We start from the raw sequence: 26399 nt of genomic DNA on the forward strand, positions 1-26399 counted from the left end.
TTACATAAGATCCGAGTAAATATGTTGAAGTTCGGTGCTGTAATGTGAGAAATTTGAACAGTAAAATGAGTATGAATAGTTGTGCAAGGTGCTGTATCTCGACATATTAGCCTTCTCTGAAACACTTGACAACAGTTTCCACGTTTGACTAAATGCGTACCACCTAGATTTTCCAGTAATTTTTGCGTGGCATGCATGAATCTTTTACTGCCTAGTTCTAAAACAATTACAGCAGATTTAGTTTCTCATGACCACAGATGTAGCTGGATGATCATCAACTGTCTCATTTAATATTTGGGAGCACAGCATGAACCTTTGTGGCAACCAGCTGCATGGTGTGAGCTGACCTCTTTGAAAATCTCTGGGATGAACTGAAGTTTAAGTCAAGATTGAAGCCATTAGTTCAAAAGGAACTGGTTTGTTGCTGTAAACTTTTCTGCATATTGCTGGAAAATATCTCAAAATAGTTTTTTAGTGAAGAAGTAGTTCTGCTCATGTAGTTTGCTGTGTCTGTGTCTTTTAAGTTAATTTTACCTTCTCCCAGTTCCATTTCTTCTTGTTTCCTGTCTTCTGTTTCTCTCTTGCCTCTCATGCAGAGATAACACTATAATCTAATGGTGTTTAACAAAATCAAGTCTTTTTGAACAAAATGATTTTGTAAATAAACCTAGCTTGATTTTTACAGGATTCACTCTTTACTTTCTGCCTATGTGTGGATCCCTGAAATTAAAGTTGGTTTATACTAGTCATATGTGGACTGTCTGCTTGAAATGTTTGGATCTTTATGTACTAACATGACTTTCCTTTTTGATTCTTTATGTAATATAGTTTGCATGTATTGAACCTTTGCGGTGATGGTGGGAGTTTTCTCTCCTGAAATAATACTCTGAGCATAATGGAAAGCTATAATCCAAAAGCTAAAAGGAAGTACAAATTTTACCCATTTCTCTTGTTTGTCTTTGTTTGTGCTGTGACTTTCAGTCATCAGACAGAGAAAAGGTTGACCAGCTCCAAGAGGAGCTTCTTCGAACTCAGGTAGTGCATCTTCAAAGTCAAACAAAAATAATAAAAAGCCCTTGTGATATGCCTGCTAATATGATTATTTATTTCTCAGTTAAAGTATCAGCGCATGCTGGAAAGACTGGAAAAGGAAAACAAAGAGTTAAGGAAAGTGGTGCTGCAAAAAGATGATAAGGGGATTCATCAACGGAAGGTGAAGGTGAGTCATTTATTGACACAAACCTTAAACACTTCAATACTGACAATATTTTAAGGTTTCCATCTCTGCCTGTTGTGTGGCTGTTGTTTGTTTAGTTGTGAACCTGTTAAATTTGTCACTATTAATGCCATTTAAAGGGTTTTTTTTTTTAATAAATTTGTTTTGCAGAAATCCCTTATTGACCTCTATTCTGAAGTCCTCGACATCTTGTCTGATTATGATTCCAACTACAACACCCAGGACCATTTACCCAGGGTGAGGTGCACAATTTGTAATCCTCAGAAAAAATTCTGATTATTTCTTTAGTAACACGTTGGTCCTTTTTTGTTAAATTTCCTTATTAGTTGAATAATGTTAGCATTTTATACTCCTGAAAGTTATGAACTAGCTTTTTGTTTGTAATTTATATCACTAAAACACTAAATATTAGTTCCCCATGTTTCTCTTTTCAGTCTTATTGTATTTAGCTGATGTCATTTGTATCATGTAATTCCTAACTAATTTGTTGTTTATCCAACGTCTCTCCTGCTCTCTGTCCTTCAGGTGGTTGTGGTTGGCGATCAGAGTGCTGGGAAGACCAGCGTGCTTGAGATGATCGCCCAGGCCAGGATCTTCCCCAGGGGATCAGGAGAGATGATGACACGCTCTCCTGTGAAGGTGGGTGAAGGACAGAGTGGTTTTATGTCTGGATTCGATTCCTTCTTTTCTTTAGAATAACCTCTATATTGTCCTTATAGGTAACATTAAGCGAAGGTCCCCATCATGTGGCCATGTTCAAAGACAGTGGCAGAGAGTTCGACCTTAGTAAGGAGGAGGATGTAGGTCATACATGCATCTGATTTATTTAAAGATTAACTGTAAACTAGTTGCTTTTTCACACATGTATGTTTCTCTTCTTGGTTTGTGTGCAGTTGGCTGCTCTGAGGCATGAGATTGAGCTGAGGATGAGGAAGAGTGTGAAGGAGGGACAGACGGTCAGCTCTGAGGTTGGACAAAATTACATCTGGATTGTTAACAAAAATATTCTCTTATTTATATTTAGAACATTTGATAAAATACTTTTATTTGTTCCACAACAGACAATCTCTTTGAACGTTAAAGGACCGGGTATTCAGAGGATGGTTCTTGTTGACTTACCTGGTGTCATCAGTGTGAGTAATAAAACTTTCTCAGATAGACGCTGATATATTATTTAATCATGATAAACTTGAACTCTTATGAACTGTGCTTTAAAGCATTTTACTAATCAGTTGATTTTTAAGGTAAAACTGGTTTCATTTGCCCAAAAAAATCTAAATAACCAATTTCCTTTTATCCCAGTGACGAATTAAAAGCCAATTGCATTATCATGTTTCATGACTTATTGAACCAACAAGCAAAAGATCCCAACTTTTATATATGAACATATGTGTGTGTATATATGGGTTTGAAGGTGCAAGATGAACATTTTCCAAGAAAATGTGTAGGAACCCTAGAGTTAAGATACATGTTTTTTTAATAAAACAGATTTTATGTAATTAATGTAATTAAACTACCTTCTAGACGGTGACGACGGGCATGGCATCAGACACTAAGGAAACCATCTTCAGCATGAGCAAGGCCTACATGCAAAACCCTAATGCTATCATTCTTTGTATTCAAGGTGAGACATGACTGTGATAATTTGCTTTTCCATTGCCTGATGTAGTGGGAACATAATTTAATAACTAGGAACATTATTTGTGGAAGAATCTTGAGATTTCTACAAGAAACAAAAAGCTGGACTCCAGGTTTGTTAGATTAGTTTTTGATCTATTTGTTCCCAGACGGCAGTGTGGATGCAGAGCGCAGCATCGTAACAGACCTGGTCAGCCAGATGGACCCTCAGGGCAGAAGGACCATCTTTGTTCTAACTAAAGTGGACTTGGCTGAAAAGAACCTGGCCAGTCCAGGCAGAGTAAGAGATCTGTGCCGTTCCTACACATGTGCTGCTTTATACTTATAATTATGCTCTGACTAACTGTAAATATTTTTGATTTTGGTTTCATTTCCCGGTGGAGGCACCCATCCAACCTTGCAGTCACTCTCTTATTGATCTGCTTCAATTAAAGATAATGATGCTGATGCTGCATTTTCACTTATTAAGCCAGTAAAATGTTAAGTCACCAATATTGTTCTACATCCAGGTGATCCACTAGGGGGAGTTCAATCTCTTTTAATGGCCCGTACACCAATCAGGCATAACTTTATGACCACCTTTTTGATAGGGTATTAGTTTACTTTTTGCTACCATTGGTTCACAGTTGCTCCATCTTTGAGCCACTTAGATGTTTTGGCCCAGGTGTCCAACCATCAAAATTTAGGCATTGCAGATTTGTTTAAATCTTCACACTTGCCCATTTTTCCTTCTTCTAACTCACCAGGTTTGGGTATAAAAGGTTCCCTTTTTGCCTCACGACCCACAAACATATGCAATGATGAGATAATTAGTGTTATTCACTAGACCTGATCTTATACAGTGTTTATGTATAGTGAACTTTATAATCTAAGTTGGAGTTTCTTACAGCTTGATCTGTGCCTTTTAAAATACTTTCTGAAAAAAAAAATCTCTTTTAGATTCAGCAAATTGTTGAAGGAAGGCTGTTTCCCATGAAAGCTCTTGGTTATTTTGCTGTGGTAACAGGAAAAGGTAAAAATTCATCCAGAGTTTTGTGGCTTGCTGTGTTTATTTTCTATTTTTTCACTGATTTTTACTGACTGTTTATGTCCCTTTTCAAAGGGAGCTCCGGGGAGAGCATAGATGCAATTAAAGATTACGAAGAGGATTTTTTCCAGAACTCCAGATTGCTGAGGCAAGTTAAACTACAACAAACAAACTTTCATGTCTGTTAATGTGAATAATTGTGAAATTGAAAGTAACGTTTTTGTGCCAAAAGGGACGGTATGCTGAAGGCTCATCAGGTCACCACAAAGAACTTGAGTCTGGCTGTCTCTGACTGCTTCTGGAAGATGGTCAGGGAGTCTGTGGAGCAGCAAGCTGATGTTTTCAAAGGTATGCTCGCCTGACATTTGCTAAATGTTTGTCTCGACCAAAGGTTCTGAGGCAGTAATTGTAAATGAACCAGACAATGCTTCCTCTTCACCCTAAGAGTCTTCTGTCTCCAGGTCTTTCTCAGCCCACCCTGCCACACTTTCCCGGTCCCTCCCTTCTGCCTGCTTCAATTAGTCTAGACAATCACAAGCCATTGCTAACAGCAGAGGAGATTTATAGCTGTGAGACTAAAGTTCCCATAGACCCATTGTGTTGCATATCGATCTATATCCTATCAAATCACATGCAGCCGGCTTTCATCCTCCATTCTTGGCGCCACAAAGCTGCAATTAGACTAATCTGCAGTGTGGATAGGGAGCTGAGGGAAAAGGCACCAGGCTTGCTCCACCTGTGTGTGCGCGCGAGTGTGTGTGAGTGTCTTTGTGCATACGTTAGAGCTAAAACTCTGACTTTTGATGAAGCGTAGGCTACTGGCCCCATTGCTTTACCTCCTGAGGGACCAGTTAGGAAAGAGTGTGCAAAGTGTCCTCAGCCTCTCTTGTTAAAGGATGGACACCATTAGCAACCTGAAAGTGTCTTTTACATCACACTACGTGGAAATAAAATGAGCTGTGTGTGCCGATGGTTATTGCTTGTTGATTGTGGAAATCTACTGTTTGATACATCGGAGCAGCTAAAATTAGAACGCTATTAAATGGCTGTCAATCCTTTTATGACTGGAGGAAGTTCTTTATTAGGGTATATATGTCAACTCATCTTGAAATCATCATTTAGTGATAAATATCAGGTAATCTTTATAACAGTCCCATCTTTCCACAGCATCACGATTCAACCTGGAGACTGAATGGAAGAACAACTATCCTCGTCTGAGAGAACTTGACAGGGTAGGGCGAACACAGTCCATGTTTCTCTATGGCTCTCTCATACAAAAGCTTCTTGGTAAACTTATCTTAAAACTCATTTTATTGGTTATTTGCCCTGTTAATATTCTCGAAAAAGTGGTCTCAGATTTCTTTCTGAAATGTGTTTCCTCATGGTCTTTTGTCTTTTTGCAGAATGAACTCTTTGAAAAAGCAAAAAATGAAATTTTGGATGAAGTCATTAGTTTGAGTCAAGTGACGCCCCAACTCTGGTAAGTTGTTGATAAAGTTATGCTATCGTTCTTTTATAGTGAAATGTGAATGGGTATATTCCTCAAACAAAAATGGATCTGAGAAATTCAATCAAAAATGTGAAACATGTTACATATGACTCACAACTAATGAAACACCATGATACAATTTCCAAGAAAAGTCATAATTCTATAATAATATTAGACCAACAAATATTTTTAATACATACCTGTTATGTCATGGCCACACATTGAGAAGCTTGCTGACTTGCAGTTATCTAGCAGACAGTCCCAGACACCGTCTACCAGGAGAATCAGCCACAAAAGATCATTGTTAATTAAGCTGGTTGCTCAGCTACATCCTGGTATGTTATAGAATGTTGAGTGAAAGGAAAAAGTCAGGTTGAAATTAAGGTGCACCAGTAACAGGGATAACTGCAGTTTTGAGAGGATGGTGAAACAAATCCCATTTTAGAGTTTGGACATGGAGTGGACAACAGCTGGAGTCACCGCCTCAAGAACCACACAGACATAGCAGGTGCCTGGGCTAAAACAGCCATCCCTTGTTAAACCACTCATGAACCGTATACAAGGTCAGAACCATCTGACTTGGTCTAAAAAGACTGGGCTATTGCTCAGTGGTCCTGAGTTCTCTTTTCAGCCTAAAGTACATTTTCTGGGGAAATCAAGGTCTCGGAGACTGGACAAACGGGGAGGAGGCACAGAATCCAAGCTCCTTAAGGTCTTCACATTACGAGATGATTTTTCATCCATGTTATCTGCTGGTGTTGGTCCACTATGTTTTATCAAGTCCAATTTCGTTGCAGCCATCTACAAGGAAATCTTTAGGCTTCTGCTGACAAACGTTTTAGAGGTGCTGATTTCATTTCCTGGTATTTCTTTGCAGTCTCCCTCACTGCTGAAGGTACCAATTGCTGGTTCAGTGATCTTTTTATCAGTCTGCCTAATTGGCCAGAAAGCTCCACTCACCCAATCCCACAGAGAATCAATGGATTACTGTCAAAACAAAAATGGCAGATACCAGAGCCAGCAGTTTATTGTAGAGGCTGGGCCAGAGCCTCTTCCATACAGCACCTGATGACACTTTTCAGTCTGTTGACTATATTAAATTTTCTGTATTTCTACATTAAAATTGTTTCTTCTACTCTCATGTAACTTCCTATTATTGTGAAGACTTGTACTTTGAGAATTTCACTTTGTTAGCTGAATGATTAAACTATCTTTTACTTTTTAAACATATTTTACATTTATTTATATTCTGGTTATCATCTCTTGCGTTGCTCCTAGCATTTATTTCTCCCTTCATAGACTCTCATTTATTCAAAATTCTTCCTAATAGCAAAGTTGAAAGTTATTTATCCCACATAAGGAGATCTCATGTTTTTTAGATTTCTTTTAAAATACACCACTGGTCATTTATCTTTGTGTATACATTCTGTATGACTGTACAGCTAATCTAATCTAGTATGAGGAAAAAGCTTCCTTTAATGAGATGTATGCATTGTGCTATGACCATCCCCTGTGTGCGTGCCTCCGTTTACTTTGATCAATAATCTGATGAATGGCCCGTGGACAGGAGCAGGGGTGGCCCTGTTAGCCAGCCAGCACAATTGAAGATAGCATTTATTGACAGAGAGCAGAGCCAGCTGGAACAAAGGGGATACGGCATGAAATATGAGGAAATGTTTATGATTAATGAGAAAACGAGCAAAACTGCTGTGGTTACAGGGAGACTCAGTTTTATTCCTGAGTCGCCATGCCATAAAGGAAAGTTGCGATACTTTATGCTGCTAACAGAGTCATTGTAGTTCTGGCTACAAAAATAAAAGCATCCCAGCTGTGGGTTATCTCTCTATTGTTGTTGTCTTTCTGTCCCAGTGGGTTACTTTACTGAGTTGTACAGGAAACATACAGGTTTTTGATTGGCACATTTATGTTGGATCAATGCTACTAAATGCAACTAAAAAGAACAGTTCAGATCTTGAAAATGTTAACATGGTTTAAGCAGAAAATTGAGACTGGAACAGCCATAAGAACTGTGTTACAAATCAGCTGTTATTTAGCTCAGTAATAATGCGTTCCATGTTTTTGCTCCACACAGGGAGTCTATTCTGCAGAAAAAGCTTTGGGAACGTGTTTCCACTCATGTCATCGAGAACATCTATCTGCCTGCTGCCCAAACAATGGACTCCGGGACATTTAACACAACTATAGACATCAAGCTGAAGCAGTGGACTGACAAGCAGCTTCCACATAAGGCACTGGAGGTAAAATATTAAAATAAAACCTACATAAATGCAAAAAGTCTTCTTTGATTCTTGATAGCTGTTCATCTGATATTTGTAGTTGGGTTTCTGAGCCTGATTTAATACTTAAGTTTGGAAAAATGTAAGTTTTTTTTGCTGTTGCAAATGCTGTTGTCCGATTTTCTTAGTGGTCTGACTGGGAAAATCTGATTTGAACCTTTTTTCTAGTTTTTAAGACACAAATGAGAAGCAGAGAAAAAAGAAAATGAACATATATTACAAATCTTATAATCATCGCAGTTTTTACCAATATCTTCCCATCAAAAGATGTTCTAATATAGAACTACTGTTGGTTGATGCATTTACTTTTGATTTTGATCAGTCAATTGCTGATCCAAGAAAAAATTGACTATCTTCAATTGGTAGCCGATTGATTGGTTAACTTCCTTTGTCTTAATTCCAAGCCTTCCCTCCTGTTTCTTTAATTACTACTGCGTAGTTAATGCTGATCACTTTTGGCACTTTGTAGGAAGCATTAAATGCATTGGTTGCAGACAGACCCAGCCTTTTCTTCCATCATACTTTGCCAAATCTCCCCCCTTCAGGTTGCCTGGGAGACTTTGCAGGAGGAGTTTGCTCGCTTTATGGCTGAATACAAAGGCAAAGACCAGGACGACATCTTTGACAAGTTGAAGGAGGCAGTGAAGGACGAGAGCATCAAGAGGCACAAGTGGAATGAGAGAGCCATGGACAGTCTGGTAAACAGAAAGTCAACTCATCCAGGGTGCAGCAATGCAGAAACTCCCACGCTTCTCGATTTAACTTCTCAAATCAAACTCATTTGTGATAATCGGCATTTGTTAAAGAAAGATGGTCTTTATAGCCGTGATCTATTCTGACTAAGGCCACATATAGCACTAAATATATATTTAAACTGTAATACTTTTCATCCCATTTTGTAATGTATTTATATTTCTTGCTACTTGTCAGAGGGTGATCCAGCACAACACCTTAGAAGACCGATCCATCACCGACAAACCTCAGTGGGATGCTGCCATCCAGTTCATGGAGGAAACGCTGCAGTCACGCCTCAAAGACAGTATGTTAGCCGCAACGTCCTTCTGTCAGAACCACTGTTTTAGAGATCTGTATAGATTGTGGAAGGTTACACATAATTCAGTTTAGAACAGTCAGTGCTTCCTGAACCTCATACTGCAAGAAACTGAAACTACAGAACAAATTATAATCTCCACATACTTTAAAGTCAGAAAACTGTTCTAAGCCAGTATAATTTATTCATGCTTTAAATGTGATTATTTCCCCCCACTGATTATTGCTGTTACATAGGATTAGTTTACTTTCTGTATTGTATCAGGATATATCTGTCTCCTTCTGCATCACTGGAAATCTATAAATAGAGTTCACTCCTCCAGATTATTGAACAGCTCTCTCTATGCTGCGACGCATCTCCTTCATAAATCTGATTAACTTTCTATGCACACATCGAAACATACAAATTGATTAGTATTTGGTGACGTTTAATATTTTTCAACAATGTCCAATTAAAATAATGGCTTTTTTCTCAGTTTAATATGAGGAAAAATACTATTGGATTCACTGATGGTCAATAACAAACTGCTGTTTCATATATTTATTGTAGCAGCATTTTTATAGATGGTCAGTTACTTATATTAGATGATGAAGCTACTTCACAGAAGGTGTGTGTGAAAAGAGAAAATTTTTTTAATCAACCTAATTTTTAAAAACCTCACTGATGGTAAAAATGGATAACTGAGTCTTGTTCCCTCAGTAACAACTTTAACACTGAAGAGTGTTGTTACAAGTACAAACCAGTGTTTGCTGAAGATAGAATTTTGAAAATTTTAATTGATTTCATATCTGAAAATCAATTTTTAGATTGATTTTTATCCAAATGAAAATCAGCACATTCTGGTATTTAGCACAAAAACTCTTTAGGACTTTAGTCCTAACCTTTCCTTTGAAAAGTCAAAGACAAGGTCAGAATGTACCTGCCTTTGACTAAAGAGTTTTTGTAACATGCATTAAGATCTCAATTTGTTTTTCATGTATCTTCATATTTTATTTGCTATTCCTCTTTAAGATGAATCTGTGATCAGAGACATGGTGGGGCCTGACTGGAAAGAGAGGTGGCTAAAGTGGGTGAACCGGACGCCAGAGCAGGTAAGAACCATGTGTTGTTTTAAACAGATGTGATGCTGGAAACATGAAAAGTTGTAATGGGCCCTATAATATCCAGATCCAGAGTTTCACAATTACTTTGTCTATTTCTAAACAAGTTTCAGCATCATGATGAAATGATTTCTGGTCTTGCAGCACATTCGTAATGAAACAAAAAATGAGCTGGATCGCTTGCTGAAGCTGCACGATGACCACACTGCTTACCTGGCCAGTGATGAGGTCACCACAGTGAGGAAGAACCTGGAGGGACGGGGGGTTGAAGTGGACCCAGTGCTGGTAGGATCCAAGACAAATGATCTAACCAAGTTTAGGTGCATATTATCTATAACTACTGGAATATTTCCTACCTGTTCAGATCAAAGACACGTGGCATCAGCTTTATCGCAGACACTTCTTGCAGAAAGCACTGACTCACTGCAGCCTCTGCAAGAGAGGTTTCTACTACTACCAGAGACACTTTGTTGACTCTGAGGTCAGTAGGGACAGTGAATGATAATGTACCTGCCTTTGTTTTATGCTCACACCTTTAATACATCCATGTGTTTTTGTACTTTTTCATCTTAGCTGGAGTGCAATGATGTGGTGTTGTTTTGGAGGATCCAGAGGATGTTGGTCATCACCGCTAACACACTCCGGCAGCAGCTTACCAATACTGAGGGTGAGGATGGTTTATAACCGAGAGTGGCTCTAAAATATCACTCATCAGAAAAGGTTTAAAGTGGAAAAAAACTGATTGACAGTAAATATCTATTTGTGTTGGATATTTTCTAGAAACATGGTTTCTTGTTTTTTACTATTTGGAAATTGTAGTTTATTTCTATTGAAGTGCTTTATATTTATCGGAACAAATTTACATTGTACACACATTATAAAAAGGAAAAGTATGCAGCCAAATCAGGCCTGCAGCTTGAAACTCTTTCCTTTAGTAATAATATTGATTTTGGACTCAATATGTTCAAATAAACCCTTCCTGTCTCCTTTTTTTAATTAATAGAATGTCTTTAAAAAGGAACACTCCTAAAAAGTCTAAATTAGCATTGGTTTTATGTGAGGTTTGTTGGTTGTTTGCAGTGCGGCGGTTGGAGAAAAATGTAAAAGAGGTCTTGGATGACTTTGGAGAAGACTTGGAGAAAAAGACTCAACTCATCACTGGCCGCAGAGTCCAGCTGGCTGAGGATCTCAGTAAGATAAAAACCACACAGTAAACAGTTCAGTTAAAATGGAATATTTCTGCTTCCCTTTTTATAATTTTGTTAAACGCACGAATAAAAGTTTTTAGATGCATCCTTGTTCCAACACACCTAAATCAAATAATGGACTGAGTATCAAACCTTTAAAATGCTGAGGATGTAAAAGTAGCAAGATTGACTCTTGAGGACTGGTTTTTGAGACCCCTATAAAAAAATTTAGTTCTTTCAGTGGTCAGAAGGGGGCAGTAGTGTATCAGATAAGTTCTCCTGAATTATCCTACGGTAGTTACAGCTGACAGTGCAGTCAGTTTCAAATAGACAGTTGCTTTTTAAAGAGCGTTTGCTTCGATGTCCTTTCAGGTTCTTGGTTGATCTCTGATATGCCACAACCACCTCAAATTAGGCACATTTTCAAAATATCAAACTAGTGGGTATAATTAAAACTAAAAATACCTTCACATGTCTGTGATGAACATGCTTATTACATGTGAAGGTGAGTTTCTGTTTTATAGTTGGAGGCTTTTATTGCTGCATATTATATAAAGAAGTTACTCGTATCTTAACAGTATCACTGATGGTACTTACTGCTTTATATGTGGTTAACTGCTTTCAGAAAACTTGGTTTAAATGTTGACATTTTAATAATTGTGTGTTGAATGAGATTCTCATTGTGTTTTTCAACTCAAAGTAAATATTAATTGTTTCATGTTGGTTACATCAAAATGGTTACATAAAAATGCATGTCATTATTTAAACTAATATTTTAAAGCCTAATTAAAAATAGAAATGTTAAAATTATTACTTCTCATACAAGAGAAATTAGGAGTGATGGGTTAAGAAAGCTATTATGTTTTCACAATGTAACTCCTTAAACAGTCATGGCTTTATCCATTTAGTTTTAAAAATCTATCAAATGAGACAAATGCTGTATTTGCACACATTTCATGTCTTTCTCTGGCTGCCATGTTTTCACGTGGAACAGTTGTAGTTCCACAGTAACATGTTTAGCCTTTTTATAACTCAACTCATATGTTTATAAATCAGCCCATAACATATTTCAGAAAATATGGCACAACCAAAATAACAAGTTGTTCTCCAGCCTCATAAAGTTGTGTGTAAATAATGTAGACAGATTCTAGTATTTATATTGTCATTGTTTTTCCTTTGGAGGGATTTGAGTAGAAGGAGAGAACAAGCACACACAGTCCTGTGTCTGTACCACACTGCGTGTAAAACCCCCTAAACCTGCCTGGCCTTGTAAACCCTAAAAGACAAGCCAATCCCAAACTTTTCCAAACAGGCGTGGCTTTCCCACTTCCCTCCACCAAAGCCTCTTGTGTCTAATAGATGTGGGAATTTGGTTTGATTCTGTCATGGAACCTTATGAGATGGAAGCACACCTTAGCGCAAACTCTGTACTTTCTTACAGTCTCTCACTAAAGCTCTGACACGTAACAACCAAAATTAAGGATTTGAAAATTAACTAATTGAGAGCTACCAATTCCTTTTACAAGTGGCCTAATTACTAAAGGAGTCTGTTAGTGTTAAGATTTAAGATTTAAAATGAAAAGTAAGATAAAATATGAATTCTTAATTTTACCAAAATACATCTGGTTTAAATTTGCATCACATGGCTTCTCTACTCTCTAATGTCAGTGTTTTATTGTCAGCTGTTAGCGGACATTGGATCTGCTACCAGATTAACCACAGCAGTGGTTTTTTGGTGTTTATTCAGATCCGGGGTTAAGAGCCCTTGACGGGACTTACAACCACACCTTCTGAGGTGAGCTCAGCTCTTCGGGAAAGGAGACTTTCTCTGTCTGAGAAGCAACTGCTTTCCCGGCATTATGAAATCACCTCTCCTCAGAAATGTTGCTTATCTCTCTGTTTAAAGACAGCAGGTCACTTTGCCTAGAGCTCAAACTATGGCTTCACCCCCACAGGTCAGCAGGTTAACACAAAGGGTTACTTAATCCAGGTGTCTTTTTTTTTTTTCTTTTTCTTTTTTTTTTTTTAACTCACACTATCTCCCCACATTCTCCTTCATTATTTCAGCAACTCTTAGATTCTGTTTCGTCTCTTGACAGAATTAGACAGAAAGAGTAGGATATCGGAAAGGATACCTTCACCTGACTTCTCTTTCTGTTAGAAAAAAGGATGGAGCAAAGAAGGAGAAAGACGGAGAGATATGAGACAGAGGGGAAAGGATAAACACACTTAACAAAGGCAGAAATATTCTCCCGGGGGCAGGCTCCTGTTAAACTCTGTTTGCCTGCTCACAGACAGCCTCAACACTGCTCAGGTTACAAATAGAGGTCAGGTGCGTGCGTCACTGAGGGAGTGTGAAGGCACCTTTTAATGAATGAGGAACAGTGTATGCTGCAGAGAGGTGTGTGTGCGTATGTGTGTGACGGTCAGCATGTGCCAGACGGACTGCGTGGCACAGCGCCGCCTCTGGAGCAAAGCCCAGGTGTGATGTACAAACCCAGAGCAGAAATCACTGCTGCTGCTTCCTTTGCCCAAATTTAGAAACTGTCCTTTGTGTGTTTGTGTGGTTTGATTTCAGTGACTTTTACTGTGCCTGATGTGACAGAGCGCAAAGTATTACTGATAGAACACATTACCTGTAGGTATTGTCATTTCAACTATTTTGTGTGTTCATTTTGACCTTTTGCTTCCATTCACTTTGCTTATGAACTTCCTAATATGTTACTTATCAGTCACCTAAATTTGACTGTGTGTGAACAAGAACAACCTATTTTCTTCTCAATTTCTTAAATTTTATTGTTTTCTCTGCTTTAATTTAAAAATTGAGCTTGTGATCCTTTCACAGAAACAATCACTAGAATAAATAGAGCAGATAAACGAAGACAAAACAACAAGATTTAATAATATTAAGAGAATTATACTGCATAACCTGGTGGAATAGCTTTCATTAATATGTCCAAGAGCTATCTGTGACATTTATTACTGGATGAAAGCTGATCAGCCAGATATTATTTCATCTTCTTGCGATCCTTTAAGTTCAGGGTTTCCATGCAGTCTGGAAAATCTTGTTTTTAATTTTTCCAGCTCTGGAAATGTATCAAAGAAGAACATGAGAAAGCATTTGTATTTTCAGAAGAAATACAAATGCTCTCGTCATAAATGTTTCGGGCATATGAACAATATGCTCTTAATGCTGCTGTACCTCCTCAGACATTTAGAAGCTGGGTATAAATATCTCAACTAATTAACAATAAGGCTGATTCAAGTAGGACAGAATGACTAATCAATTTGTTTAACAGTATTTTCACATTTTAATATATTTGCATATGAATCATTATAAAGTACAATCATTTTAGCAGTTTAAATTAAGGATTTTATGCTTCTTGCATTTTCACACCTCAAAAATTAGTATCACAGTTGGGTTTTTGGCACAACTCACAAGAGTTGATTCAGAAGAACACCTGGCCACTGCACAACCTCTCACCATAATCCCACAATCTTGACTGGGTGCTTGTTGGAACTGATTAATGCAGCGATTTGTGGAGAATCATGGATTTGAGTTTACGTGAAGCGGGGTTATCTGAGGGTTAGGGAACAAGAGGTGTCAACAGAGGTTCCTTTAAAAAAAAAAAAAAAATGGAAATAATGTGTGAAGTGCTTGGCTTGTCTGTGCGTGCAGTAACTTTCTCCGTTTGCTGGTGTGGAAGCAGGACACAATAAAGCTGTGGTTGTCTGGGCTTGCTCAGCGGAATGCCCTCTCAGCCTCACGCTCACTTTGTCTCCTTTCATCTCCTCCCCCTGCGCCGCCTCCTTTGAGCAGCTTCCTTCACAGTGATTAGTGAGGGCTCAAGGAGAAGTGCTCCTCTGTTCTGCCCCAGCTTTAGGGGTGACGCATGATCTTAACGTATGATGTGGTTAACATCTTCCTGAGAGCAGGATAGATGGAAGCAGAGAGTGTTAACGTTTACTCTGACCTTTTGCCACGTGGACCAAAACCGCCAAATTGAATCTCTGCGGATGCCACAAAAGTGTTTACAGCTAAAAATTGCAAAAATAATTTTTGCAATTTTTGCAGGCGAGCACTCCAGGCTCATTTATTGAGCCTTTATTAGTTTCTGCTCTTAAACTGTCCGTTTTCCGCATTACTGTGTTTTGATCAATCTGGATCAGTCTGAGGTATACCTGAACTAATACACAGTTTTTGTTTTGAAAATTGTAAAAATTTACCATATTTGTATTGTTTTCCACTTTTCACATGCTTCTATGGTAAATATACTGAATTTACAGAGCACTTTTCTAGTCATACTGACCACTCAAAGCACTTTACATCCATCCACACTCTCTACTGCGCACACATTTATACACAGATCAAGTCTTGCCCAGGGGCACTTCAACACGTGTCAATGGAAAGCTGGAATCAGACCCACAAACTTCCAATTGCAAGGTGACTATCTACTGGGTAGAGTAGTTCTCAAATAAAAGCATGAAAGAGCTTTTAGTTATATTTGTGTTTGTTAACCACATTCTTGAACTTCTTTACCAATTTAAGATTTTCTTGTATTTATCACTCTCTGCCCTCCATCATCAGAGTGCTGACTGGCCGGCTGCTGGAATTTACTAAAGTCCTGAGCTGCTTCTCTTTCCATCGTTTCCATCATCTGTCTCTTCTCCTTTATTCCCCAGACCCTTGTTTCTTCATCCCCTCCATCCTGACTCTGGTGTCATGATCTAGGAACATCTTTCTCTTGCAGCAATACAGTGTGTTATAACAACACATGCACATGAATAGTTAATCATTTCAGAAAAAAGAGACTTGGGTGGACTTGGGGTAGCTTGTATTTTGTATGACGAGCCATTAAAAGGTGACGACTAAGGTGGTGAAATTGGAATAAAACCATCTAAGACAGTGTCAAGGCACACTGCCCTGCATGTTTTAGGTATTTCTTTGCTTCAGTGCAGCTGATTTCAATTGATGACTGATTAACAGGCATTTGTTGAACTGCAATCAGTTGAATCAGGCACATTAAAGCAGGGAAACCTCTAAAACATGTAGGACAGTGTGCCTTGAGGACCAGGGTTGGGAAACACTGATCTAAGAAATATTGAAGCCTTCTCCGTTCCTGCAGAGGGAAACAGGAAGGTCAAGGGTGGGAAAGACAAATGATGAGGAGCAATCAGAAGGGAAACTCATCCAGGTTCCTGTTCACACAGTCCCAGCACATGTTCCTTGTTTCATGTCGATGTTTTGCAAAAGATCATCAATTAATTTTTTTTTCACACACTTGTACAAAGGAAAGAGGAGTTCCTCTGAGTAATAAAAGTGGATTATTACCAGGATCATTTGGGACTCAAGAGGAGCAACTTCAGAGCCCAGATCCTCTGTAGCGTCGACTGTGAGTCACAGGCTGACCTCTGCACCTTCAATCACCTTCCAAAAACAGAAAACCGGTCTGTCTGGGTGTCGCTTACACATGTTTGATTTAAGATAATTCCTTAAAACTGGACAGAGTTCAGCTACATCCAGATGACCCTCCGACCATCACCATCTGCAACCCCAACTAAAGTTTTGCCATCTAACGCTTTGGAGCTATAAACAATGTTTGTCAATACAACCAGTTAAATCATCTGGTTCTTCTCAAAAAAAAAAATTTCACCATAAATGTTGGTGTTTTCCTTTGGTCCGACCTTTGGCTGACCCCAGGCGCTGACCCATTCAGACCTATGCGTCCCTCTCCCTGGGTCAGACCCGTCACTCCCAGGCATCTGTTTTCTAGATAAGACCCCTGAGTGCTGGGGCTGATTCATTGCTCTGCCACTGACATGGTATTCTGGCTGCTGACAGACTCACTTTCCCTGCATCCACCTCTCCTGTGGCTTAGATTTTATGGCACAATGATCCAGATTTAGTAAAGAATCAAGCAGCACGCTGGGGGGAAAAGCTTTTCTGCTTGTTACATTAAAAGATCCGGTTTCAGTGATGGTTTAGTTTGACCTTGGCAGAGATGGGAGATAAAGTTTCTTCGTGAATCATGACGGGTTTGGGCAAGAAATTGCTCCTTGTTCTGCGAACTGCGGCTTTTTTCTCAACAACTTCTTCGTCTTCAATTCTTTCTACATCCTCTGAGGAAGATTGTCCATCTTCAGTTAAGAAGGATTAGTTTGCAGACCTCCCTCTTTTTTCTTTTTTTTTTCTCGCCTCTTTTTCTTTATTTTGTGTTGGTCACTTGTCCAGCAGGACTGCGTCGTCTAATTACTGGTCAATTAAATGCTCTTTGGCCCCGCGTTCTTTCTGCCAGTGCTCCTCCGGCTGCTGCAGACTTATGGGGCAGTGAATGAAATATCATTTCATGTGGAGATCAGCAGAGAAAAGGCCTTAAAAGAAAGGATTTGGGGAAAGGCTTCCCACTTTTCTTCTCTCCACCCTTTGCAACTCTCTCGCACACACACACACACCCAACCATCTGAAAGAAAGGGCCTCTGGGATTGAGGGTTGAGGATTATGGGAATATTCATGACCAGATAAAGGGGTGAGCGGCTGAATGACTGTTTTGGGGCTCATCTCTTAAGTAAACAGGAGCCTAAATGGAGTCTTAAACCGCTACTCCCTTTTTGCACAGTGAGAAACGGGCAGCAGTGACTCTGACCACTGATCATTTTTTTTTGTTTGTTTGTTTCATTTCCACAGGACGGTGAAAAGAAAGGCCCTTTATGGCCTCTTCTTTATCATGCTTCAGTCTTTTGGTCGCAAACAGATGCTGTTAGGGGGAAAGAAATATCAGTCTTTCACATTTTCTATTCTTCAGATAGCACTTCATACTTGGCCACAACCTCCGGGCTCCTGAGAAACTATATTTTTATTTAATTAATAAGTGCATTCATTCACAAACAATAAATATAACAGAAGAGGGGAATGGCGATTCATAAACAAGATATATACACCGCACTGTGATTACAGTCTAGACTACATGTAGTCTAAGACTAATTGAGATATTTTTCGTATCAAAGATTGTTCTGCAAGATGTTGTGACTCAAAGGTAAAACCTGTATACCACAACTCATCATGGTGGTCAGTTGGACTCCAAAAGTGGATCCCCACCTAGACTGAGCCAAGTCCTGATGGATTTATCCTTCAGTTAGGGTTGAAATAGGCAAAAGTGATACTTTGTTCTGTTTCTACCTTTCTCAGTTTCATCTATTGTAACATAAAACAACAAACAGAAGTCAGAATTTTGTGGCTGTTTTCCTTGAGCTCCCACCAAGCCACTCATTTTTCACAACCAAGCAAGCTAACAATTGGCTGATTGTGATGACCTCTGCACATTTTAAGATGAATCAATAGAAAACACTTTTTCTGAAACTTTAGGGGAAAAACTAATGTGGTAGGACGTTGAGGAAGTCGTTGTGTATGACAGGATTGGATTGGTGATGCACCTCGAGTTTCCTGAAAGATCCTCCTTTGTAACTCTTTACAACCTGTCCAAGCTGTGTCTTTCTCGCTTCTTAACTCAACCTCTAAGCTCACTCTGTGCCCTCCATTGGAAGGATCATTAAAGGCCGACCAGTTTTGAGCGTTCTATATTTGAAATCCAAGTCGAGCCACTTTATCAACATCCACATCTAAAGCCAATAACAAACTTTGAAGCCTGAGCCAGGGGATTTCCCATGTTTTCACGATTTGACAGTCGGTACCCTCCTTCCGTCACACCATCCGCCTCCACACCCCCAATGCCTCGCAGCTCTTCTCCCCAGGTCAGGCAGATGTCTGTAATCCTGTTCTTATTGGTCCTGGATTGAGTCATGTTGCCCTGTGGTTGGGGCTCGTCGCCTAATCTGTTTGCTGCGTTGAGCCGGGCCCTGCGGTGGGCTGCCTGTCGCAGTGCCGTACCACAGGTTTATGTTTCATTCAGCTGCACACCTGCTGGTGTGACTTGTCGGCGTTCCCCCTCCACAGGCCCCTTTAATACCTCCATAAGGTGTAGTAATCCCCTCCTTACACCCTGCCATTTTGTCTGAGTGCGTTATAAGAGTATCAAAGGCTGGGAATTTTTTTTCCTGCCACCTGCCAGTCGGGAACATGTTGGAGGGTGAGAGGAGGTGGAAGTGGCATGACTGTACAGCTCTCCCAGATTTGTAGGACAGGAGTTCACAGCCAGCGTTTCTGACTCGGTTTGGACCGGTTCTTGTGTTCTCTCCACCATGTTTCTTGTTCTTACGCCAGTTTTGTAGGAGGCAGGTGGCGGGGTGGCTTTCCCTCTCTAAACATCCATTTATCAAGAAAAAGATACCTTAGTGCGCCTATCAAAGGAGGGCTTCACAGAAGTCCCCCGAGTATGATATTCAGTTTCCCTCTAAGGAACATCGTGTTATCACCTCCTCACTGACATTATGGATGCTTTGGGCGGTGCTGCTCTCAGTCCAAACCTTTATGATTTATGTTCCTGAAAGTTACTCTTAGTTGTGTAACTTTCAGAATCGACAATAGTTCTCCTGTGTATCTCTTGCTGCTGATTGATCAAGATGGAGCGGTGCTGGTTTGTTCTTCAAAGCCAGTGTTTGAGTTTGTGCTTGGAGGAGATACAGACAGATTAGCGAGGGTGACGGGGAAGCTGGAGAGTCAGCCAGGCCCTGGAGGTGCAGCTGGCATTGCGAGCTACGGTTTAGTTTTTTGTTTTTTTCCCCTCCTTCCATCGTTGGCCCACAGACTTCCTTCAGCCACTGTTTAGTCAGTGATTAAGACTGCTTTAGACGGCTCGCTAATCTCGCGTGACGCTACATGTTTGGTGAAAGGATTGATCGTATTATGCTCTCTGGACAATAGTGATTATATTAAAAAATTGAGAGTTTTTTTTTTTCCTCTCCGGTTTCATCCCCCTCCATTCCCCTCTGAGATGATGATAAGGTGTCGCCTTCCGTCCATTAGCAATATACCCAGGAGGTACTTGCCATAAAAAGGAGAGTGCGAGAGCTTTGATGTGGGTTCATAAGTCTTCATCATCAAATGTGTAAAGTAGGTCTGCCTTGAGGTTTGGCTGTCACTGTCAAAGAGAGCTGTTTGGTTTTTTTGTGTGAAAATATGGGGGATTTTTTAAAATTTCTTATCTGGAAATAAACGTCAAAGGAAAAAAATCTGTATATAGATATTATATATTAGAAATTATTACACATCCTGGAGTTACTTATGTTTAATTACTTTTGTGTCTCTTTCATCACCCAAGACTTAACACCCAGAAATAATTATTCCTAATCATCCTGGAAAAGAGGATAAGTTGATATGCATCAAGTCTAATCTTAGTGTTACTAAAACAAAAATATTTCAGTATCAGAGATTGTAAGTCAAATAATCATTAATAAATATAATATTCTGCACAATTTAATGTTTATTATAATTTACAAAAAATGCAAAATGTATTGATTAATAAAGAAGTTAAATATACACATGGATTATAGGTAATATGTATTTATTTGTATATAAATCCATAATCATATTAATGATGATTCTGAATTATTTTGATTATAGCAAAAATGTATTCTTAACTCAGGGAATACATTAAAAACTTTTCAAATCTTTCCTTATGTCTTATTTGTTCAGCAACAAAAATAATTTAACAAAATGTTTTATTTGTTTTTCAGCAACATTGTGCACAGTCCTGTTTTTTTTTTATTGGTTATTTTTTTATTTTCACGCTGAACTATTTTTGATTTGATTTTGAAATTGAAGCCATTTTTTTTTGTTACCTTTGCAGAGAAAGTCCGTGAGATTCAAGAGAAACTTGAAGCTTTCATTGAAGCTCTTCACAAGGAGAAGTAACGGATCCAGGTATTTCTCTCTAGGATGACATTTGTAATTAAATGTAAAGTGTCAGGAAAGGTGTTGATGTGTTTATTTTCATCCTGACATGTCAGTTTACTATTTTTTCTTCTATTCCTACAGATTATTGCACTGAACAAAGACAGCACATCTGTAAATTTCCGCCATCGCCCCTTTCTGGCACGATCTCCACAGCTTCCTGGTTTTACTATCAGTGACTCTTAGACAGTGATGGAGCGATAGATATGAACACAAATGAAGAACAGTTCCTTTTCTTTTTCCTTTTTTTCAAATCCCTCTGGCTGCTTTGACACCAGAGGAGCACAACAACCCAACCATACTGAGATTGAAGGAGAAATGCAAAGCTTGTTCCCCATAGCTGAGGACTGTTGATATGTCCTATGCTCTTTTTGATATTTTGGAGTTTCTGTCTCATCCAAAAATTACAACCAGTTATCTTCTAAAATATTGAATAGTTGCATTTAGGATTAACAGCACTTGATTCCACTTTTAAGCTCATCTGAGTGTCCAGCTCTCCATTCACCAACACTCTCCACTGTCCTTACTCGTGAGCGTCCGCGTCTCATAAAGCTAGATCTATTTTTATTCAATTTATTCCCTTATTAAGACATCTGTTTCGTTGTTCCAAAAGTGCACAACAAACTTCTCAACCAATTTTATTTTAATTTCATACATGTCCCAAATGTAACTCTTGCTCTCTTACTGAAACGCTAAATAGAGGAAACAAATTATAAAATGTCTTTTAAAAAGTGAAATAGTTGTCATTGAGGTTTTAAAAATGCCCATTCAACACCTGTGCAGTTTAATATGATTAGATTTTTAGAGTCTGTCCCACTATAGTTAGTTTTCTGCCTCTAGAGCCAGTTAGAAAAGCTGATCTAATTCTCAATACTGTTTGATTCAGTGGGCTCATTTACAAATGGACTGGGTTTTCTTCCAGATGTTTTTTGAATTTGCACCAGGTTTCTCATCTTTTGTCAGCCATTTGCAGTGGGCCTAGATGTATGCGATACAGAAGCTGTTGTACTTAAAATTACCTTTGTGAATGAATAGTTTCTAAGTGGGAAAAATGATAGAAAATCTTCCTTACTACAATTTCTTTCGTTCCAGTCACTGTTCAGGACTCACTGTTCTACTCGCTCCCCAGATTCTCATCCTTTTCCTCATTTGAACCTTTAAGAATCTTCACGTCACCGACACCCTGCTCTCTTCTTTCTGTATTTGCCTGCATGGAGGAGTGAGAATACGTTACCCATATTCCTTCACTCCTTCATTCACTCAGATGTGTTTATATGGGTATGTGTACATAAATATCCAGACTGTGCTTCCTGCACAGACAAAGTGAGTGGGCAGTCGGGGAGCCGCTATCATGTACAGCACCAGGATCCAGAGTGAGACACCTGCGCAACAGAAAGCTAAGAAGCTGTTTTATGTTGTAGAAAGTAATGTGTGCATGGTGTTCCCCCTTACAGATGTGCATTATTTATTTAATTTGTGTTGAAATGAAAATAAAATTGACGTCAATAAATAAATTTCATTTTTTTTTTTATGTTGTCAGTTTGTTCTTTTATTGTTGCTTTACTTCAGTAGAGGCTGATTTGTCTCTGCAGTTTGCAAATGTTTGCTGATATTCCAATATCTGCTGGTCAAAACTTTGCAGGACAAAAAGCACATTTTAATTTTGACATGGCTAAAAAACAAATTCCTTAAATTAAAACTTATAGTCACCTATTTTTGTACCTAATTGCTTTTGCCATTAGCACTGCTGCTCCATGGCGCCCCATCTGTCAATATTTTCACAAGATCTGAGCAAACAGAAGGTTCTTTAACGAGTCATTTCTGTAGAATTTCGAGATAATAATGCATTGTTTCTGATGCTCTCCTCGTTTTAGCCGACAGGTTTTCTGTTAGATTTAGATCAACGACCTGAAATGAAACACTGCTGGTTTGATAACCATGTTTTGAATCAATTTGATGGTCCATTTTCAGTGGTGCGACAGATGCCATCAGACGTTATTTTGAAATCTACTAATATTTCGACTGGTTAATCACTTAATAGTGGCAATTAAATGATTTTGGTCAAATTCATACTTTTTTTTCTTTTACATATCAGACCAGTGTTTATCCTGATTTGACAAATTAAAGATAAAGAGTAGCAAAGGCCTCACATTTATATCTGTGATGGTAGGAAAAGGGCTTTTTACACAGCATGCCTCACAAGCAGCTGGATGTCTTGTAGATAATATCTAATGATTGTTTTTATTGGCTGAAGCCACCGTTTACTGTAGCTTATGCCAAGTATTTTTTTTTTATGTCCTCAGTCATCCCTCTCACTGACTGGTGGAGAGATGAACTTTGGTCCCAGTTCAGGTTGTTTTAAAACTTAATTCTTGTTAATTGTAGTTAAGCTCAACTTTAGGTGAAGAATTCTGAATATAAAATGAATGCTCTACAAAACAAACTTATTCTAATTCTCTATTCTCTTACTGTAATTCTTTTGTTTATTACTTTGTCAGGTCAAAGCTGCTATAAACCTGCGTACACTGACTGTCTTTGTGAAGTATCTGTAATTAATAAAGGAAGCAATCTCACAGATGACAGCTTTTGTTGCATCTTAATTTGCCATTTTTAAATCTAATTTTCAAAAAATACATCGAGTTCAGAGATGTTGACTCTGAACTCATTAACCTTTGCAACATAAAAAAAAAATAAAAAATTACATCAGGTGTATGTTTTGTGTATTTCTATGACTTGGTTTGTCTTTCACATATTCTTGTGCAACAACTGTTTAAAATATTTTATATAAAAAGAATGTAACTTCTTTATTTATTTATTGCAGGAGAATCTGTATTCATCATTTATGTAAGTAATCTGCTCATACACACTGATCCAGCTGATTGAGGAATTTTTTCGGTGATGTAATAAATTATTGATGCAGTAGTAATGAAGTACTTGTTAGTAGAACTTGTTATGGCTGTTTCTGACCAACAGAGGACAGCAAAATCCATTACAGTTCTTGGTATGTGTCAAATATGCATCAATAGGCACATAAGCAAAACAGTTTGCGTGGATTTTCTGACAGTAGCCTAAAAGGGCTTTATCTCATGCTGCACCATGCAGATGCTCTGTCTGAACTGATACAGGTTTACTCCATTTATGGAACTGCCGATTTCCTGACTAATACAGCTAAGACTTATTAAGCCAACTAGCTAAATAGATCACAGACATCCCTAGATGATGAGTTTCTTAGATATACATGATACAAAACCGGTACAGATTACAAGAGACAAACTTTTGAGACTTGATTCATTTTGTCACATTTCGACTGTACCAAGAGATGGCAAGTTGTAGGATAGAGGTTGACAGCATGTTTACTTTTCCAACATATTAAATCTTGATTTCACAGCAATAAATTACTGATTGGACAATGAGTAAAAAAAATAAAAAAAATAGACAGAGAATGATCTTTGATGTGTTTGCTCTCAGCCCTGCAGAAGAGGATGCTGCAATCCTCCCACTGCTGCTGCTGCTGCAGGACTCAGTGAACTGTGTGCTGATGAGCTGAGGCCTCTGCTCCAGGTCTGGGTAAAACCTCCCAGTATGTAAGTCTTCAAGATGTTATCTGGTCCCAGAGCAGGCTGAAGGCACGCTGCAGCCTCAGGCACGCAGCTGAGGGTCTGGCTGATTAATAAGTCGGGAGTACAGAGGTCCGACACTCCCGGGCATCATCTCTGCTTTCACAAGAGCCTGGCTGTTACCACAGCTCCACATTACTCAGAGGGGCTTCACAAGCCTCATCTTCATCACCTGGGGCCTTAACCATGAGCATAGCTGCTTCTTATGAAATTGTTTCATTGTGCGCTTCTATTATATCCCCCTGATTCTCAGAAATGACTTTTTTTAGCCTAATGACTTTTGTATCAGTGATGAAAAGAGCAGGGGGGAGAAGTCAACCTCGAGCAAAGGGTCTTTGTGCCATCAGATAGCCACGCTCTATGTGGAGGAGGCTGGACCTGGATGCACCATAAGCCATTAGCATCTGCAAAGGCCATCACGTTGACTAATAGCCAGCTCACAACAGCACAGTGGCTCAGTTTGTGTTTTCTGTCAATCGCCTTTATTCTGGCTGCACAAAAGCAGCCGAGCTAGACCTGTCAAATGTGCCACAACAGCGGACGCACACAAAGCACCATTTCTAGTCTTTCGGAAGGAAAAGAAAGGCCTTATTTTGTTGTTTCATTTTATTTTATCCCCTCCACCTAATCATACGGACCGAGAATTTTTTGGCATGGGGGAGTGGCGGGTCGGTAGAAGACAAAAACTTTGAATAAGTCTTGGAAAAGAGGCAATAAGTCGCAGGAATGGGCGTTTTCTGGCAAAAGAGGCGGTGTTAGCATTTGTTTGCCTCCTTGTCCGTGTCACCAGATTTGTTGTTCTCCTCTGTTAACATCCTGATGGTTGACATCACAGCAGAGGCAGAAACTGAGGCGGCCAGATAAATGAATGTGGTGGTCACCATCAGATCAGATCTTGTCAAGAACCAAAAACATCCTCTAGTGTCCACCAAGTGGTCAAAGATTGGTCAAGACATTTACATTATTTGTCATTAATAACAGAATGCAGGGATTTTCCCAATAAATGTAAGACATCAAGCAAATACAAAAAGGAGAAAGGAGCTTGTTTGGATACATGTTGAAAACATTACCACATCATTTCAGTGGACATAGTTGAAAATAGAATTTTGACGCTTCGTTTTTAGGTAAAAAAAACCTAACTTATATTGTTTGATGGACTTTGAATTTCTCTTTTAATTGCTCTGATATCAATCAATCAATCAATCAATCAATCAATCAATAAATATAAACAGTTTTGAAAAAAAAAGAGACTACTGCACTGAACCCCAGTTAAAACCTTAGTATTATTGTTCTAAATGAATATTAACTTTTTTCTTTGCATACCGTAATTTGACGTCTGAAAGCACTGAATCTTTTTCGTTATTTTGACCATTTCTCATTTTTATAAACATTTTTTGCTTGGAATTTCGGAGACACGTTGTCAGTAGTTCATAGAATAAAGTAACAATATTCATTTTATTCAAACATATACATATAAAAAAGTAAAATTGGAGAAACTGATCATTTTTAGTTGCCTCTTAATTTTTTTCCAAATACTTGCAAATGTAACTAAGCATAAGTATAAAGTTCTATGTTCCTTGTGTGACTTGGGATGGCTTTATTTTTAAATAAGGGATATTTTCTAAGTTAATTAAACATTTTGATGTGTGTGCATAAGATATGTAATTCCATTTCAGATTTCTACCAAAGACAAGCCAAAAATCCGGCAGCATGTAACAGTTATTACAGATAGTAACTGAAGCTGGTGCAAAATAAACTTCATAAGACTAATTTGGCCCTTCAGAGTCACTTATCAGCACTTTTGTCTCCAAGTGCAGATAAATACAGTGGATGTAAATCTAACACTTTGTGTCCCAGGAGACAAAGTGCTGCTGTTGAATCACCTCTGCTGAATGTTATCAGAGACTTG

General features: G+C 38.7%; 1 protein-coding gene across 7 annotated transcripts in view; it reads left to right on the forward strand.

Moving 5' to 3' along the window:
• The window catches only part of opa1 (OPA1 mitochondrial dynamin like GTPase), a 30644-nt gene extending 8239 nt beyond the window's left edge, over positions 1 to 22405 (forward strand). For all 7 annotated transcript variants that reach the window (XM_044129613.1, XM_044129614.1, XM_044129615.1 and 4 more), the window contains 24 exons: positions 982 to 1035; positions 1115 to 1219; positions 1388 to 1474; positions 1763 to 1876; positions 1957 to 2037; positions 2131 to 2205; positions 2299 to 2370; positions 2762 to 2861; positions 3025 to 3155; positions 3815 to 3887; positions 3978 to 4050; positions 4135 to 4250; positions 5070 to 5134; positions 5306 to 5382; positions 7484 to 7649; positions 8234 to 8386; positions 8619 to 8727; positions 9751 to 9830; positions 9984 to 10124; positions 10204 to 10320; positions 10413 to 10506; positions 10920 to 11030; positions 20770 to 20843; positions 20958 to 22405. In XM_044129613.1, coding sequence (XP_043985548.1) covers positions 982 to 1035; positions 1115 to 1219; positions 1388 to 1474; positions 1763 to 1876; positions 1957 to 2037; positions 2131 to 2205; positions 2299 to 2370; positions 2762 to 2861; positions 3025 to 3155; positions 3815 to 3887; positions 3978 to 4050; positions 4135 to 4250; positions 5070 to 5134; positions 5306 to 5382; positions 7484 to 7649; positions 8234 to 8386; positions 8619 to 8727; positions 9751 to 9830; positions 9984 to 10124; positions 10204 to 10320; positions 10413 to 10506; positions 10920 to 11030; positions 20770 to 20834 — 2259 coding nt within the window. In that variant the 3' untranslated portion in view covers positions 20835 to 20843; positions 20958 to 22405. The remainder of the gene's footprint in view (positions 1 to 981; positions 1036 to 1114; positions 1220 to 1387; positions 1475 to 1762; positions 1877 to 1956; positions 2038 to 2130; positions 2206 to 2298; positions 2371 to 2761; positions 2862 to 3024; positions 3156 to 3814; positions 3888 to 3977; positions 4051 to 4134; positions 4251 to 5069; positions 5135 to 5305; positions 5383 to 7483; positions 7650 to 8233; positions 8387 to 8618; positions 8728 to 9750; positions 9831 to 9983; positions 10125 to 10203; positions 10321 to 10412; positions 10507 to 10919; positions 11031 to 20769; positions 20844 to 20957) is intronic.
• The last annotated feature ends 3994 nt before the right edge of the window (positions 22406 to 26399 follow it).

Source organism: Gambusia affinis, linkage group LG10 (genome assembly GCF_019740435.1).
Source record: "Gambusia affinis linkage group LG10, SWU_Gaff_1.0, whole genome shotgun sequence".
Classification (NCBI taxonomy): Eukaryota; Metazoa; Chordata; class Actinopteri; order Cyprinodontiformes; family Poeciliidae; genus Gambusia; species Gambusia affinis.